General features: G+C 34.3%; 1 protein-coding gene across 1 annotated transcript in view; it reads right to left on the bottom strand.

Moving 5' to 3' along the window:
- RICTOR (RPTOR independent companion of MTOR complex 2) overlaps nt 1–17796 on the bottom strand; it is a 126520-nt gene that overhangs the window by 65941 nt on the left and 42783 nt on the right. The window contains exons 3-5 of the mRNA XM_044917164.1: nt 16698–16795; nt 3084–3148; nt 2118–2249 (exon numbers count right to left, since the gene is read on the bottom strand). Coding sequence (XP_044773099.1) covers nt 2118–2249; nt 3084–3148; nt 16698–16733 — 233 coding nt within the window. The 5' untranslated portion in view covers nt 16734–16795. The remainder of the gene's footprint in view (nt 1–2117; nt 2250–3083; nt 3149–16697; nt 16796–17796) is intronic.

Below are 17796 nucleotides of genomic sequence, written 5' to 3'. Positions count from 1 at the left end.
AAATCCCAGAATGATTAAAGGAAATGGACAAATTGATTAAAAAAAAAAAAAAAAAAGATTGGATAAATATAGGCCAATACCTCTCACGAACTTAGCTACAAAAATCTTCAACAAAATATTAACAAACCAAATTCAATTAATATTTAAAAAGGACAAAACACACAGTTAACATGTGGTGTTTACTTTAGGAATGCAAACAAGGAACATAAACCCACAAAAAGCCTACAGCAAGTATCATAAATAACACCAAAGTACTAAATACTTTTAACCCGAGTTCAAGAGCAAAACAAAGTTGTCCACTATCACTATTTCTAGTCAGTGTAATATTCTAACCAGTGCAATACGGCAAGAAAAAGAAAGATACAAGGATTGGTAAGGAAGAAATAAAACAGTCATCATTTGCAATTAATGCTATGTACACAGAAACTCTAAAATAATTTTTAAACAATTAGAATTGAAAAGTGAATCTAGCAAGATCACTAGGTAAGAGTTTAGTATCCAAACCCAAAACCAAAAATAAAAACCCACAATTCTTTTTCTATATATTAACAGCAAAAAATATGAAAAAGAAAAAATTTAACTTACATTAATACTCTCATAAAAAATATCTTAGAATGAACAATAGCAAGTATGTGCAAGACCTCTGCACAGAAAACTACAAAATACTGTGGAAATTAAAGTTCCAAATAAATAAAGGCTTAGAATAGTCAATGTTATTAAGATATCAATTCACCCCAAATTAATCTTGAACTTCAATGCAATTACTACTAAAATCCCAGAATGTTTTAAGGAAATGGACAAGTTGATTCTAAAATTCATATGAAAATGTAGAACATAAAATAGCCAACAGTCTTAAGGAAGAAAAATTGGAAGACTTATACCAACAGATATTAACATTTACTATCAAGCTGCAGTCATTAAAACAGTGAGAAACGGGCAAGAATAGACAAACTAAAAATAATAGGGAACACAAAAACAGATCCATACTTATCAGTTATCTAGTTTACAACAGAAGTGTCACTAATCTAGACACAGAGGGTAATCTTTTCAATAAATCCTGCTAAAATGTACTGCATATCCATAAAAATAAAAATTATCATGACCTAACACCTAATTAAACATATATAGAGGAATAAAACCTTTTAGAAGAAAACACAGAATAGTATCTTCCAAAGAGTCCAAGAGCATTAACTACAAAATTGGATTTTATTAATTAGGAAAAGAGAAAAGGCAAAACAGACTGACTTGGAGAAGATATTGTCAAGACATATACCTGAAAGGAATCATATCTGGAACATTAAGAACTCCTATATGAGACAGGCAGATAATCCAATTTACAAATGAGCAAAAGACAAGGAGGATATTCAAATAACCAACAAACAAATGAAAGATGCTTAACATCACTACTCATTAGGGAAATGCAAATTAAAACCACAGTGAAACTCACAGTGAACACTACAGCAGAAAGTCTACAATTAAAAACTAAAAACAAGTGCTGATGAGAATGTAGAGAGACTGGAACTCTCAAACATTGTTGGTAGGAATATAAATCGGTACAATCACTATGGAAAACTGGCAGTATGTAGTAAAGCTAAACAGACATAAACCTATGACCCAGCAGTTCCACTCCTACATATATACCTAAGAAAAATGAGTGCATATGTCTACCTACAAGAATATTCAGGGCAGCTTTATCCAAAATAGCCAAAAACTGGAAACAACCCAGAAAATCACCAACAGAATGGAATAAATTACAGTCTATTCATAACATGAAATACTACACAGCCTTAAAAGAAAAAAACAACATGGATACATCTCTGACAAATAACACTGAGGAAAGAAAAGAATAACCATGTATTTTTCCGATATATGATGCTCAAGAACAGGAAAAACTGGTTTATAATGAGAAAAGGCAGAGTAATGTTTCCTACTGGTTGGAGACACAGGGGAACTTGACTGGGATGCAGAAAATACTCTTATTCAGGATAATGGAGTACTTGGTTGTATATATCTCTAAAAATTATCAGGCTTTACACTAAAAATATGTACACTTCACAATAGGTATGTTAAAACTTAAAACATAATTTTAAAAACAGAGACAGCTCTAGGAAAATTACCTTGCTATTAAATAGTCCACTTTCAATTTTAGCACCTTCTGCAGAATACTGGAGTCTTGGATGAGATATCGAAGAGCTCGCAGGCCTGCTGCCCGCACTTCTTTTGCTTCATTCAATAAAGCTAACCGTAAACTGCACAGAAACAAAAAAAGTTTTGCTACATGAGTTTCAAATACACATAAAATTATGGTACCAAATTCTCCCTCAGTTGCATTAAGCAAAACTACTAGTGATTTTATATATAAAAATCATTCACTATAACAGCCATGGAACTTCACTAATACTGTTATTTTTTAATCTGTGCTGCCTTAGCACATTCTTACTAATCAAGAAAATGTTATTTTATTCTACCTTCTGTACTTTATTTTATATAAACAATGGGAAATTAAATACGCCTTTGTCAAGGTGTATCACATATGCCTCTACAATCTATTCTCCTCTGCCTACCTGCTTCCACTCCTCAATGAATCACTGGTTTAAATCAATGAATATTTTGTGACAGTAGGCACAGCTATATAAATTTTAATTCCCAAGCACACCAAAAAGATGGCTATGAAATTATAACATTATGTCTCTGTTGGTGGACTTGAGAAAATAAAGTTTGCCATAAGCACACTTTGTTTTAAGTGAGGTCTTGAGATAATCATACAGGTTCTTCTTCTTGTTCTTAGGAAAATTTAAGAACTTTTGTTCTGTGAATTTCATGTTTAATTTAGAAGTTTAAATTATAGAAATCCAAGTATTTCCCATCATTAGCTTTGATTCTTTATATTTGATAATTACAAAGCATCAGTAAGAACAACAGGATAACCAAAAATATTGGACATCTTGAATTTTTCTAATGTTCAAACAGCTGTTTCTACAAAATCAAATATAATGTGTTATACTATCCTTTTAGTTTAAAATTACTAGAACTGAAATTACTAAAACCTAGAGGGGTGAGGGAGGGAACTAAACTATACTTACCAAATTATGATATCCTCATAGTTAAAACCCAATTTTTCTTCACTATGGCCAATATCACAAAGAAGCTGTCAGAAAAACAAAAGCATATGAATATGTGTTATGTATTTTTGTCTATTTATATTTACATTACTTTTTTAGACTGAAAAGTAAGGTATTTTTCTTTAACAAAATTCCAGAAAATATATCTACTGTTCAAATATGCATATTTATTTCTATCGCCTTATTGTTTTTGTTTTATTTGACCTGCCAGTTTTAGATTTCTTTAACCCTCCTTTTTGCTGTCATTTGAATCAACCAATTACTTCTTATTATTCCATTTCTCCCCCCTCAATAAGTTTACTATTTTAAAGCTATTTTTTAATGGTTACCATTGAAATTACAACATACGTTATTAATTAATCACAGTCTAAAGAGAAACTATTACCATGTCCTCAACAATGCTAGACTCTTGACACTTGAACCTCATTTACTTGCCTCACCTTTCACTTTACTGATGTTTTTTTCTCTTTCAAGCCCCATAAAACATAATACTGTTATTTTTATTTTGTTAATATTTAGTCAGTATCAATTTATATTTATCCACAAATTCACCTTTTCCATTATTCTTCATGTTAGTGGTATCTTAATGGGATATTCTTCCTTCTGTCTAAAGAATCCTCAGTTTGTTGTTGGTTTGTTTTATTGGTGTTTTCATTTATTTAATTTTTAGCCAAGGTTGCTGGTAACAGATTCTTTTGACTTTTGTTTGCCTGGAAATTTTTTTTTTTTCACTTCTGTTTTTGAAGAATATCTTGCTGGATTTATAGATTTTTAGGTTAGCTGCTATTTTCTTAAAAGCTTCAACATGGTTTCCATTGTCTCTATTGAAAAGTCTGATATCAGTCTTACTATTAGCTCCTTTGAAGGTCAGATCCTTTTTCTCAGACTCCTTTCAAGATTTTTTTTCTTTATCTTCGGTTTTCAGCAATCTTTCCGTTCAGGTGTGGTTTTCTTTGTATCTATCCTGCTTAGGAAAAACAGAAATTCCCGAATCTCTGGGTTGATATATTAGTTTTAGAAAATTCTGTACATTCTCTCTTCAAAATTACTTCTGCCCAATTTCCTCTCTTCTTTCTGGAATTCAAATATCGGATCCTTTTGTGTATACTGCAAGTCTCTAAAACCTCTTTTGTATTTTCTCCATTCTCTTTCATCTCTGGTTGGATATTTTCTATTCATTTGTCTTCCAGTACAGCTAATCTTCTATGTAGTTTTTTGTTTTAGACATTGTTTTTTCCCTTCTTGAATTTTCATTTCACTTTACACATATCCAATAATAAAAAATCTTTTTCACCTATTCTCTCCAAAGTTCCTCTATTTTCTTGACATACAAATCATACTTTAAATATTTAAAGTGCTATTATCTAAATGAATGTGAATGATGTAGACCATCTCTGGATCTGTTTCTACTATGTTTTTCTTTTTGTTGTAGTCATGTAGTCCTGCCTTTTGGTGGATCCTGTAATCTCCCTATATAAAAACTTGCAGAGATTCCTGATATTATCTTTCTCCACAGAGGATTTATCCTTCTCTTTGTTAGGTCACTGGACAATACTAAGTACACATAAATTGCTGCTCTGATAAGACTCAGTCTACCTCCAGTTTTTCCTTTTCCTCCTTGTTCCCCATGTTTCAACTGAAAGCTTGTTTGTTGTTGAGGGGATTAGTCCCAAGAGGATGACAGATCTAATTTTTGTCTTAAAAAACACTACAAGCTCCACCTTTATTTTCAAATATTTTTTGTTTAGATTTTTAAGTTAACCATCTCAGATAGCCTCAGGAATTCAACAAACGTGGGGAGCCAAGAATCTTCTTATACTAGATTTCCCCTAGGTCTGCACCAAAAGGTCTGTGCTGTTTTTTCTGTCTTTTAGTAACAGTACTCCTGGGCCTAATCTGAGTCCCTAAGTTTTCTGCCCACACTCTACACTAGCCAGTATCCCTTGGCAAAAATTGTTGGAGAAGTTAAGTTCACCTCCACAAGATTCTTCCTTCTCCGAATCTTTGGCTCCTACATTTCTTGTCCACTGAGCAGTTAGTTTCCTGCTACCTTCAAACAGGCTTTCCTTGTTTTCATTAAGAACACTGATCTAATGCTAGCTACTTCTCTCCCACCTGGAGGGAAAAGTTATTTGAAAAATAACTGGATTTATAGATTTGAAAAATATTGTCATTTGACAGTATTGTCAAAATGATTCAAAGCTTACCAAAGTGAAAAGTTATTTGAAAAATAACTTTTACCCAAAAGTTATATAAAAGTTTCTCAAATTATTTAATGGGCTTAACTGATATGGATGAAAGAGAAGATTAATCATTTAATTAACACTGACGAATCAGAAGGGATTCTAAGTGCTATTATTCCTCAGTATGAAGTTATGAACATGTTAACCAGACAGAATAAACCAACCAAAGTGGCTATCACATCTGTCTGTGAAAAGAATGGACCCAAGAATGTATTTCAAAGGGTACAATACTGCAGGAAAAAAAGCTAATCCTATCCTACTGGTAGGTTCCTTATAAAATGCCCTATCCAGTTTCTTCTTTAGAAGCAAAAGAAAAAAGAAATGTTCCAAACAGAATAGGTAAGGGGATCGGAATAGAGTAGCTCTCAGATACTGCAATAATTGACAGCAGAAAAGGAGACTACACAAAGGATCACTTTGTGTGGTAAGAAAATGCTGTGTAAATAAGCAAAACAAGCTAAAAAGCTTTTGTTCACAGGTCTTTATCCAAAATGGTTATACTGCTATTCCTCTAAAATCCTCAAAATTCTGAAATATGATAAACAAAGAAGCTTTAGACTAAACTTTCAAATGGTATGAAAATTTTTTGTTATTTTTATTGCATTTTGTTGCATAATGTAAGTACTTAAAAATGGGGGATGAGGATTTTTTAGACATACATATAGATTTAAAATAAAATGTAAGATTTCCTATATTTGAGACAAAAGAGGAAAGTTTATATATCTCTAAAAAACCAACTGCATACCTAAAATTAAAAGTTTAATAATATAGTAGTCAAAAATATTCACAAAATTATGATAAGCAAAGGTTATATTAGTTTGCTGGGGCTGCTGTAACACGTACCACAGACCAGGTAGCTCAAACACAGAAATTTATTTTCTCATGATTCTGGAAGCTAGAAGATCAATGTAGCTTGACAGAGGTTCTTTGTTCTGAGGTCTCCTGGGTTCTCTCATGTCTTTATATGGTTGTTCCTCTGTGTATATCTGTGTACTAATCTCCTTTTCTTATCAGGAAACCAGTCACATTGGATTAGGGATCACCCAAATGACCCAATTTTACCTTAACTGCCTCTTTAAGGGCCGTATCTCCAAAATACATACACATTCTGAGGTACTGCAGGCGAAGGCTTCAACAAATGAATTGGGGGGACACAATTCAGCCCTTACCATTACACACTCACATAGCAAAGTAGGGCCTACAACAACAAGTAGGCACTTACAATGTGAAAGGCCTAAACAAATTAGCGGAAGGTTACTGAGGAGAGGCCAAGAAAATGTACTAAGAATTTAATGAAGAAACAAAATTGATAAATAAACATATTTCCTGTTTCCTAAAATCTTAACCAAATACTCTGAAAAATACCATTTGAAATAAAGCTTACCAAAGTGGCAAGAAATTGCTTTTTAACATGATTATACCAAATAAGACAACATATTGTCAGTGGGATTATAAACTGAAAAAACATTTTGTAAAATAAATTGGAAAAATGCCCTAGGGCTGGATCTACTTTTGGTGGTTTATATTAACAAAATAATCTAAAATGTAGAGTGGGTTGTACATTATTTATAATGGTAAGGAACTGGAAACAAAATGTTCAAAAATGAGCAAACTGTGTAGCCATCAATATTATATAATATTTAAACATGAGGAAAAACAGGCATAATGTGCTGGTAAGAGAAGGAAAAAATTCTAAGAGATATATATATATACACACATATATATATATATTTTTTTTTAAGATACATTTTTTAAAAATCTATACATCAAAATTTTAACACCAAAAATGAAAGTGCAATCACAGGTGATTTATTTTCCTCTCTGTGCTTTTCTGTATTTTGGAAATGCTTATAATGAGTATGTATTACATAACCTGGGGATGGTTATCCATATTTAAAATTCATGAATAGGAACAGAAGTAACATTTATTCACTATAAGTCTTGTTAATCCTAGAAAATAGTATTTTTGTAAATGAAGACAAATGAGTCTTAGAGATAGTAGATAATATGACTTCCCAATGCCAAAAGCTAGTAAGTGGTAAATCCAGAAATCAGACCAAACTAGTCTGAGTCCAGAGCCCACTGTGAAAAATATTATAATTCTGTATTAAAATTATTTACAAAGGGGCAAAGGGAGAGGGGAGATTGGATATAAAAAAAAAAATAACTGAACATTACTATCTTTATTTCATTTCTCCAGCCTCAAAAGCCTCTATGATTCTAAAGTCTGGAGAACTGCACTCTGGTTATATATGAGTAAGTGAAATTATTTTTTCCAAACAGTTAACTAGAAACACACATAACAAAAACTGCCCATTTCAAAGGATCAAAACACACATAAAAACTATTAACTATTAAACATAATTTAGTATTTGAGATTTCCAGGTATTTAAGATTACTAGCATTGTCAACGGTACATTATTTTTTTTTTTTTTAAGATTTTATTTATTTATTTATTTGAGAGAGAGAGAGAGAGAAACAGCATGAGAGGGGATAGGGTCAGAGGGAGAAGCAGGCTCCCTGCTGAGCCGGGAGCCCGTTGTGGGACTCGATCCCAGGACTCCGGGATCATGACCTGAGCCGAAGGCAGTCGCTTAACCAACTGAGCCACCCACGCGCCCGTCAACGGTACATTATTTAAAAAAAAAAAAAAAAAGAACTGCTTATCATGTATCATGACCACTTATACCTTGGACACACTCCAACTCAAATTTAATAGAAAAATGAAGCTTAGAATTTGTTTATATCAACATATAAAATATTGTGTTTTGGGATGCCTGGGTGGCTCAGTCATTTAAGTGACCAACTCTTAATTTCGACTCGGGCCATGATCTCCGGGTGGTGGGATGGAGCCCCTCATTGGGCTCCACACTCAGCATGGAGTCTGCTTGAGATTCTCTCTCTCCTTCTCCCTCTGCCCCTCCCCTGACTCACACTTGCCTGCACGCTCACTTTCTCTAATAAAATCTTTAAAAATATATATTGTGTTTATTTATTTATTTATTTATTTATTTATTTATTTATTTTTAAAGATTTTTATTTATTTATTTGACAGAGAGAGAGATAGCGAGAGCAGGAACACGAGCAGGGGGAGTGGGAGAGGGAGAAGCAGGCTTCCTGCCGAGCAGGGAGCCTGATGTGGGACTCAATCCCAGGACCCTGGGATCATGACCTGAGCCGAAGGCAGACGCTTAACGACTGAGCCACCCAGGCGCCCTATATTGTGTTTTTAAAATGGGAAAAATGTTACTTCTTGAAACGATTTACATATCAACTCAATTTCTAAAAAAGGCAGTATTTCCATTTCTTGCTACAGTAGCAATGGATGTCCAGGTCCTTGTAGAAAACTGTAGATTCAGGGAAACAGTTTGGAAACTGTAACCTACCCTCCTAGACACAAAATATATGACTGTCCACCATTTAACATTTGTTAGAGTTAGCAGTTTTGATGAAAAGCTAAAACAAAAAAACCAAAAAACCTCAAAGTTATTATTATGATCTCCAAAATTCACATTTTGAAAAGTATTTTGAAAGGAGTATCATTTTCCTCTTTTGTCTCAAAGCTTAGGAAAACTTTTATTTTAGATCTATATGTATGTATAAAAAATCCTCATCCTCCATTTTGCAAAAAGAAAAAACAATGCAAGATAAATGTTTCAACTGCAAGAAACATTTCTGAAAAAAATGCCCACTCAGAAACTGGAAGGTCACAACAACCAATTTTTGACAAAACATAGCATATTTGTCACAATCAGTGCCTATTTTTCAGGGATAGTAACAGATGTTAGGACTATGCTTTCCGTGGTGGTTAATTAATGCTTTTAAGTTATTAAAATGTAACACTGCCTGCCCTATCACATAGGTATGTTATATTTAGAATAAAATCATGGATTATGTTTGGAAATCATTAAAGACCTTTCAAAATGTAAGAATTAGCAACCTAACAGTCACTTAATATGCAAAATTATTAGATATCACATTTTTCATTGGGTTTCTGTTACTCCCATCCCATGTGTTTTTATGACTATCAGTCACAATGCCTAGCTGAATGTGACCAAAATGACAGTTCATGTAGAAGATGGTAAGAGAGAGCTACCCTCTCCTTTTATGATTAAAAGCTAAAAGGACGATGTATCTTAGCCAAATGGAAAGTATTTCAGAATAAAGCTAACTTAAAGAAAAAATAAAGCTAAGAAATGGAGAGACAGAATACAATTAACTTTTTTCAACCCTTGGGTTGTTTTACCTGAAATTCGGACGCCACATTTGGTTTCCCTCATCATGAGAGCAAATAACTTCTTTTTACTTTAGTTCAGTTAAATCAAGTTTGTTGAATTTGTTATAAGACTTTCTTATAAAAACTAAAATATTTAAAAGGGGCAATCAACAATATTATATTCTTACAAAGGTAAAATAGAAGTCTAAACTACCTCTAGGTAATAAAATGTCTGAGATGCTTATTAAAATTATTAATTTTTAAAAAATATGATGATCAATTAAAACAGGACAATTAGGGGCGCCTTGATGGCTCAGTCGTTAAGCGTCTGCCTTCGGCTCAGGTCATGATCTCAGGGTTCTGGGATTGAGTCCCACATCAGGCTCCCTGCTCTGTGGAAAGCCTACTTCTCCCTCTGCCACTCCCCCTGCTTGTGTTCCCTCTCTTGCTGTGTCTCTCTCTGTCAAATAAAAAAATAAAATCTTAAAAAATAAGTAAATTTTATAATAAATAATAAATAAAACAGGACAACTAAATGATATTCCCATTTTATTCATATTGCTCTGAAGGTTAAATGAATAGTTCTCACAAATAACCAATAGATAGAATAACCCAAACTTAAAAAAAAAAAATCTTATCACAGATAAGAATTCCACAACACGGTCTTTTCAGAGGGCATTTTAGAAGCAGGTTTTAAAATAGAAAGTACAGGGGATGCCTGGGTGGCTCAGTCGTTAAGCGTCTGCCTTCGGCTCAGGTCATGATCTCAGGGTCCTGGGATCGAGTCCCACATCGGGCTCCTTGCTCAGTGAGGAGCCTGCTTCTCCCTCTCCCTCTGCTGCTCCCCCTGCTTGTGCTCTCTCTCTCTGACAAATAAATAAAAATTTAAAAAAAAAAATAGAAAGTACAAATGCTTTTGGCTAAGAAATCACACTTCTAGGGGCACCTGGGTGGCTCAGTCGTTAAGCATCTGCCTTCGGCTCAGGTCATGACCCTAGGGTCCTGGGATCGAGCCCCACATCGGGCTCCTTGCTCAGCTGGGAGCCTGATTCTCCCTCTCCCACTCCCCTGCTTGTGTTCCGTCTCTAGCTGTCTCTCTCTCTCTGTCAAATAAATAAAATACTTAAAAAAAAAAAAATCATACTTCTAAATTCTATTCTGCACAAGAAAGTACACAAGAGTGTTACTATACATTATTTAAAATAGCAAAAAGAAGTAGGAAAAACATTTTTTAATGGTGGAATGACTAAATTATAGTATATGTACATATGCATATGTACAACTATGCATATATTTGTAAACATACACAAATATAAGTGTGGATACATCTATACACATATACCTATTACACACATACATGCAGCTATAAAAAAGTAGTAGATCTATATTTATAGAAAAGGAAAGGATTCTATGATATATTGGAAAGCAGAAAAGTTCAAACTATGAGTCAATATATGTCATGATCTCATTTTAAAAAAACCTTTGTGCAATTGTAATAAATGGTAAATAAACTCAGTACTCTTTCCGTTTAGCTCATTTAATTCTCACAACTCAATTAAATAAACACACACACACAATCATACCAAAGAAAGATAAATACTTTCTAGTGGTTACCTCTAGAGAATGGTACTTTTGTCACAGTGGGGAGGAGGATGGGAAGGGTATGTGAGAGAGGACTTACACATTTTACCATAAATTGTTTGGTGCCATTTTAATTTTTTATATTTAGCTTATACTAGTTTTGAAGTTTTTTCAATACAGAACAAAATAAAGATTCCTCTGGAGCTTTCAATATGAATATAGGAGATTAACTGTAGGAAAAGAGAACTTTTAGAATGTAAAGAGCTGAAATACTGTCATCTTTAAAAAAACAGGTCTTTAGAATATAAGCATGTTGTCAGTTTTAAAAATAGGATACTAAGATTATATTCATCAGCAGTCTGTTATACACATTACTTTATCTAGTGAAATGATGTCAGAAGGCAAGCATGGGTGTGTGACATTCACATGGTTATAGGATCACATCACTAGCACCCTCTCTTCATACTTTAAAAGGAAGTTTTAATTCTGCAGATGAGGTCTACTCTATACAACATTTTAGCCCCACTGATCTACTAAATTAAGTTAATCCTAACAACAGGCTTATATTAAATAACAAAACAAAGAGTAGTACAATAAAAACTCGTATTTAAAATACAAAATCTTCTCAATGTAATATAAAGCCTTTAATTAAACACTTGCTATATGCCAGGCTTTGGAGTAAAAAGGAATATAAGAGTAGAAAAAGAAATACTACAGATTTCTTGTGTTTAAGAAACTCAGTTTAATAAGATAGTAACCCATGACAAATAGTAACAACAAAAGGATAAAATTTAGTAGACACACATATCTGTTATGGGAACACAGAGAAGGGTGACCAACTAATTCCTAACTAGTCTAAGTGGTATCAATTATTTTACTTATTTTCTTATTCTATAGAGATACATATATTCTATAAAGATTTCTTATTCTATAGAGATATTCATAGAAATTTCTGAGAATTTCTAATTTTACTCTATAAGGACATGAACTTACAGATTTTATAGAAATACCAGCTATGTAAATGTTTATGAACCTAGCTCTCCACCAAAATGGAATTCAAAGATACATTATATTATGATTAAATTTGGTGAGCATTTATTTTGCACTAGGTATCTGAAGAAATTTTATAATAAAATCTACTGACATTTATCTACAGGAATGGTTCTTAGCCAGGGGCAATTCTGCCCCCAGGAAACATTTGGCAATGTCTGGAGACATTTTTGCTTATCACAGCTGGTGGAGGTGTGCTACTGGCATCTAGGGGTTCTAGCAGGGATGCTGTTAAATACCCTACAAATGGAGAAGACAGCCTCCTAAGACAAATAATTAGCTGGTCCATTATGTCAGAATTACTGAGGCTGAAAAACCCTGTTACAGTAATAGCTTACTAATCTGCAACTCGAACTATTTAGCAGACTCATGTCCTTAGAGTCAGCCAAAAAACCAGAAAAGTGGCAAAAAATACTTAAGCAAACAAAAACAAACCCCAGGTTGAAAGGCGCTATGTTATATGTTATGAAGTACGTATTATATGCCAGGCACTATAGTGAGACCTTGCCTCTAAAGGCATCAAGATTACCCGAGTAAAAAAATCTGCCAAGACTGCCTTGCTAGTTAGAGTTGGACTGTAAGTCTCCATCTACTTGATCTAAAGCTCATGCTTTTCTCACTGTTATCACAAGGCAGCCAAACCGATTTTATCAAGTCCAGTGTTCACAGACTTTACTAATGAGAGAGCCCCTCAGACCCTGACTCAAGGTTTAGTTCCTCATATTGTAGATAAATTCCAGTAAGTCTGGTTTTCTGGTCTTTAAATCCAAAAATAATTTATAATAGCAAATAAAAGGGCTGCTATAAGCTGGTACAAGGGCCAGAGGGAAATGTGAAAATTATAATGACAGGATATAGCAAAACAAAAAACAAACAAGAATACAAAAAGCCCCAAAGCCTAGGGCCTTTATTAAGGAGATAAATCATTCTGTACTCTACAGGGTTACAATGGGGGAAGAGAAGGAGAGAGGGAACAGAGAAGGAAGGAGAAATCAGGGAAGGAGAGAAAGGGAAGGGGTTAGAGATAGGTGAAGAGAGAGGAGATGAAGAGGAAGGGGGAAAGAAATAGCAGAGCAGGAGAGAGTGAAGGGAAGGAGAAGCTGGAGAAGAGAATGGGAGAACACAAATCAAGGAAAGATCAAGTGAAGAAAACAACTTAGTGAAATACTGTGGGAAAAATTCAAACAAAGACAGAGAAACAAGGAAATGACCCTAACCCAAGAGAACCTGGGATGGAGACAGAAATAAATGGAGAAGACAGAAGGGAAAATGAAAAGTGTCCAAAAGATTCCTAGAAATAAATGTTTAAACTACTCCTATTCCAAAAAGTCTCTCTCTATATATGCACTGTCCATTACGGTTGGTATCTACTAGCCACGGGTTGCTATGAGCACTGTAAATGTGGCTACTCTGAATTGAGATGTGCTATAAGCATAATATATACACTTGATTTCAAGGATTTAGTATAAAAAATGTTAAATATTTCATTAATATTTTATATAAATTACATCAAATGATAATAACTTACAATATACTGGATTAAAGAAAATGTATTATTAAAAATAATTTCACATGCTTCCTTTTCCTTCTTTAATGTGGTACTAGAAAATTTAAAATTGTATTTGTGGTTCACATTATATTTCTACTGGAAGGTGCTGCTCTAGATTTTTAATATTGCTTTAGGATCCATACTAGTGCCTGAGTGATAGTAAAAAAAAAAAAAAAAAAATCACTGCCATCCTTATATCCATCCCCAACTTTCAGAATTCCAGCTGGTAAAAGATGTGGAGCTACATATCTAGATGTCAACCTGACTATGACAGGAACCATGAGTTCAAACGGGACATAAACCTATATTAAATTGTTTTTAATGGCTAAATCTAGGCAGGTGGTAAGACTTACTAGACTTGAGTGAAGAATGGCAAGATAAAACTGGGAAGTTTAATAGAAGGGAGTGAAATGAGGATATACAATTTACAATCTTGAAAGAATTTTGGGTCTCAAAGACTTGACCTTATCTGACCAGCACACTGAAGCATGCATTTGAAGATATTGATTACATTCATTAAAAAATGGAAACATACTGAAAATAAGTCAATCAGAGAAAGACATGTATCATATGATCTCACTGATATGAAGAATTCTTAAACTCAGGAAACAAACTGGAAATGCACATTAAGCATGTGCTATGGTGAGCGCTGTGAATTGTGTAAGACTGATGAATCACAGACCTGTACCTCTGAAACAAATAATACATTATATGTTAAAAAAAAAAAAAAAAAAGAAGAAGATAGTAGGAAGGGAAAAATGAAGGGAGGGAAATCGGAGGGGGAGACGAACCATAAGTGACTATGGACTCTGAGAAACAAACTGAGGGTTCTAGAGGGGAGGGGGGGTTGGGGGGATGGATTAGCCTGCTGATGGGTATTAAAGAGGGCACGTATTGAATGGCGCACTGGGTGTTATACACAAACAATGAATCATGGAACACTACACCAAAAACTAATGATGTAATGTATGGTGTTTAACATAATAAAATAAAATAAAAAGAAAGAATTGTAAAAAAAAAAAAAAAAAAAAAAGGAGGGGCGCCTGGGTGGCTCAGTCGTTGAGCGTCTGCCTTCGGCTCAGGTCATGATCTCAGAGTCCTGGGATCAAGCCCCGCATCGGGCTCCTCGCTCTGCGGGAGGCCTGCTTCTCCCTCTCCCACTCCCCCTGCTTGTGTTCCCTCTCTCGCTGTGTCTATCTCTGTCAAATGAATAAATTAGGGCGCCTGGGTGGCTCAGTTGGTTAAGCGACTGCCTTCGGCTCAGGTCATGATCCTGGAGACCCGGGATCGAGTCCCGCATCGGGCTCCCTGCTCAGCGGGGGGTCTGCTTCTCTCTCTGACCCTCTTCCCTCTCGTGCTCTCTGTCTCTCACTCTCTCTCTCTCAAATAAACAAATAAAAAAATCTTAAAAAAAAAAAAAAAAAAAAATAAATTAAAAAAAAAAAAAAAGGAAACATACCTAGGGATATTTTTGAAAACTCTTTCGCAAGCACCTATTCAATGTTTTTCAAAGTCGTTTTAAAAATATCACTTTCTGGGGCGCCTGGGTGGTTCAGTCATTAAGCATCTGCCTTCAGCTCAGGTCATGATCCCAGAGTCCTGGGATCGAGCCCCACATCGGGCTCCCTCCTCAGCGGGAAGCCTGCTTCTCCCTCTCTCACTCCCCTTGCTTGTGTTCCTACTCTCGCTATCTCTCTCTCTGTCAAATAAATAAATAAAATCTTTAAAAAAAAAATTTAAAAAAAAAATCACTTTCTTGTCCCTCATAGAAAATTATTTTCTCATCTGTTATATAAAAATACATGCAGACTATTCCAAAACTTCACTAAAGAAAAATAAACAAATATGTACTTGCTTCTTTAACTATGAAAAAAAAACCCTAATCTATTTTATATTTATGGTACATCACCATATTGAAAAAACAATTTTGTTACATAGTGACTATATTCTCATCTCCTTTTATTTCTGTGAAGTAAAATAAACTCCAGGCCATAGTCTAATTTAATTAGTAGACAGCAAAAAATTAAACATTTTGGAAGGATTAAAGAGTGCCACTCAAACTTTAATGTACATACAAATTCACCTGAGAATCTTAATTAAAATGTAGATTCTGATTCAGTAGGTCTGGGGTAGGGCCAAACAGTACATTTCAAACAAGCTCCAATGTGACAGTAATGCTGTTGGTCTATGGGTCACAGTTTTAAGGGGTTAAAATATATAATTAATCCCAAATTTAAAATGTAGCAGAACAGTGTATACTGAGGAAACTAAAAAAAGAAAAAAAAATTTCCCAAAGGAGCCATTCTGTTTCCTCTTTATGGCATCACCTCAAATAACAGGCATTTTAGTGTTTCCAAGAGTTGGCTGTCCGGCATTACCACGTTCAAAAACATACCAATCTATCTATCAAAGTCAAGAATTCTTGGCTTCTAATAAAATTCAAGTCAATATTTATTTGGGACGAGAGCCCCTGCATTTATCCTGGGCTCTAATCAAGACCCAAAAAATAGAATTAGAATTATCAGGGAAAAGAGAGAGGAAGTTTTAATATTTCTCTTGGAATAATGGTTATGGCTATGAAATGCAACACACACATGTACTTACGTATGAATGTTTATCATCTATTATCACATAAAAATGAATATTAAAAGGGCAAAAGAAATATATCATGTCAAAAACAGTGAAGACCTGATGATGGACTTCTTAGTGACCTTTTTCTCTCTATTATTTTCTGAACCTACCAAATTTTCTACAAGCACATAATACTTCCATTATTCAAATACACTGAAATTAATAACACATGACAAAATCCATGAGAAGCAGCAGAGGAAAGCACTAATATTAGGTGACTACTCAAGAATTTCTTGTTAATGATAGTTAAAAAGCATCTGAGATAAGTATAATAAGGAACAAAGAATTTTAGATGAGTTACTTACCTTAGTAAAGTTATTCAGATGGCCTAGTTTTCTCATATTTGATACTCCTTGCAATTTGGCCACATTTTGGAGAATCTCCCTTAAGTTGTCAGAAGGTTCTAAAAGAAAAGACAAGACAAATTAGCATAATTTTAGAAGAGTATTTTCCTAACCAAACACATAAAGCATGCAGTATTAAAACTCCACAACTTTGGCTCTTGGTTTAAAATCTTGTTCTCTATCTCAAATCCATCTACTTAGGTTACTTCAAAGTCCATGTGGATGACTCATTAAATGACCTTCACACCTCTACTCCACTCATACCTATGGTCCAACTCTGTGTATCATCACCTGGAATTATTTAACTACTAAATCTTAAATTTCAATATCCCCACTATTACTTCTTGCTACAATATACAACAGGCACCAAAAAAACTGGCCAATACACTCCAATCAACCAAAAAAACAGGACAAAATATATGAAATTACAGTTCTCAAAAAACACAGGACCTCAGGAAGTAAAGAACTGATCCCTGAGAGGTGAGAAACACACAAGTGTTCCCTACAATTGCCCCAGCTAACTATCTTAAGAAAGTTTCCAGGCCTTGGTGCTGACAGGTGAAATCCAGGTAAATAGGCCGAGTTTTAAAGACAGAACTGAGTCCAAGAAAACCAAGAATTCAAAAAGAGAACATTACACAGAACTCTGAAGATCTGCAAAGGGACCCCTCAGGTAGTTGGTAGAGCAATGACTGGTGCATGTGTGTGAAGAAATTAACTACTCAAAAGAATTAAAAGGAAAGTACCCTCTGTTCACACAGGACAGAGAGCAGTGCCTGTTCCTAACAGCCAGATTAAAAATCTGTACAGTTCACGTGGACTGGTTAGAGTATTCAGAAAAGTCTTGGCTAAGTAGTGGGGAACAATCAGATACAGACTAAACACTTCTTTTATCCCACCTAATAAATCTTCAAAGCAAGACTTGAAAGAAAGTATTTCCAAGTAACTAAACTGTGTCTCAGACCAAAGGTCAAGATTTAAAGAAGTGAAAAAATATGAAGCACCTAACAAGGCAAAAATTACAATGTTTAGCAGCCAGTCAAAATTCATCAGACATGCA

The sequence above is a fragment of the Neomonachus schauinslandi genome, chromosome 7 (assembly GCF_002201575.2).
Source record: "Neomonachus schauinslandi chromosome 7, ASM220157v2, whole genome shotgun sequence".
NCBI classification, from domain to species: Eukaryota; Metazoa; Chordata; class Mammalia; order Carnivora; family Phocidae; genus Neomonachus; species Neomonachus schauinslandi.
Note: the sequence above shows the minus strand (reverse complement) of the source record. Positions and strands in the feature narration are given on the sequence as shown.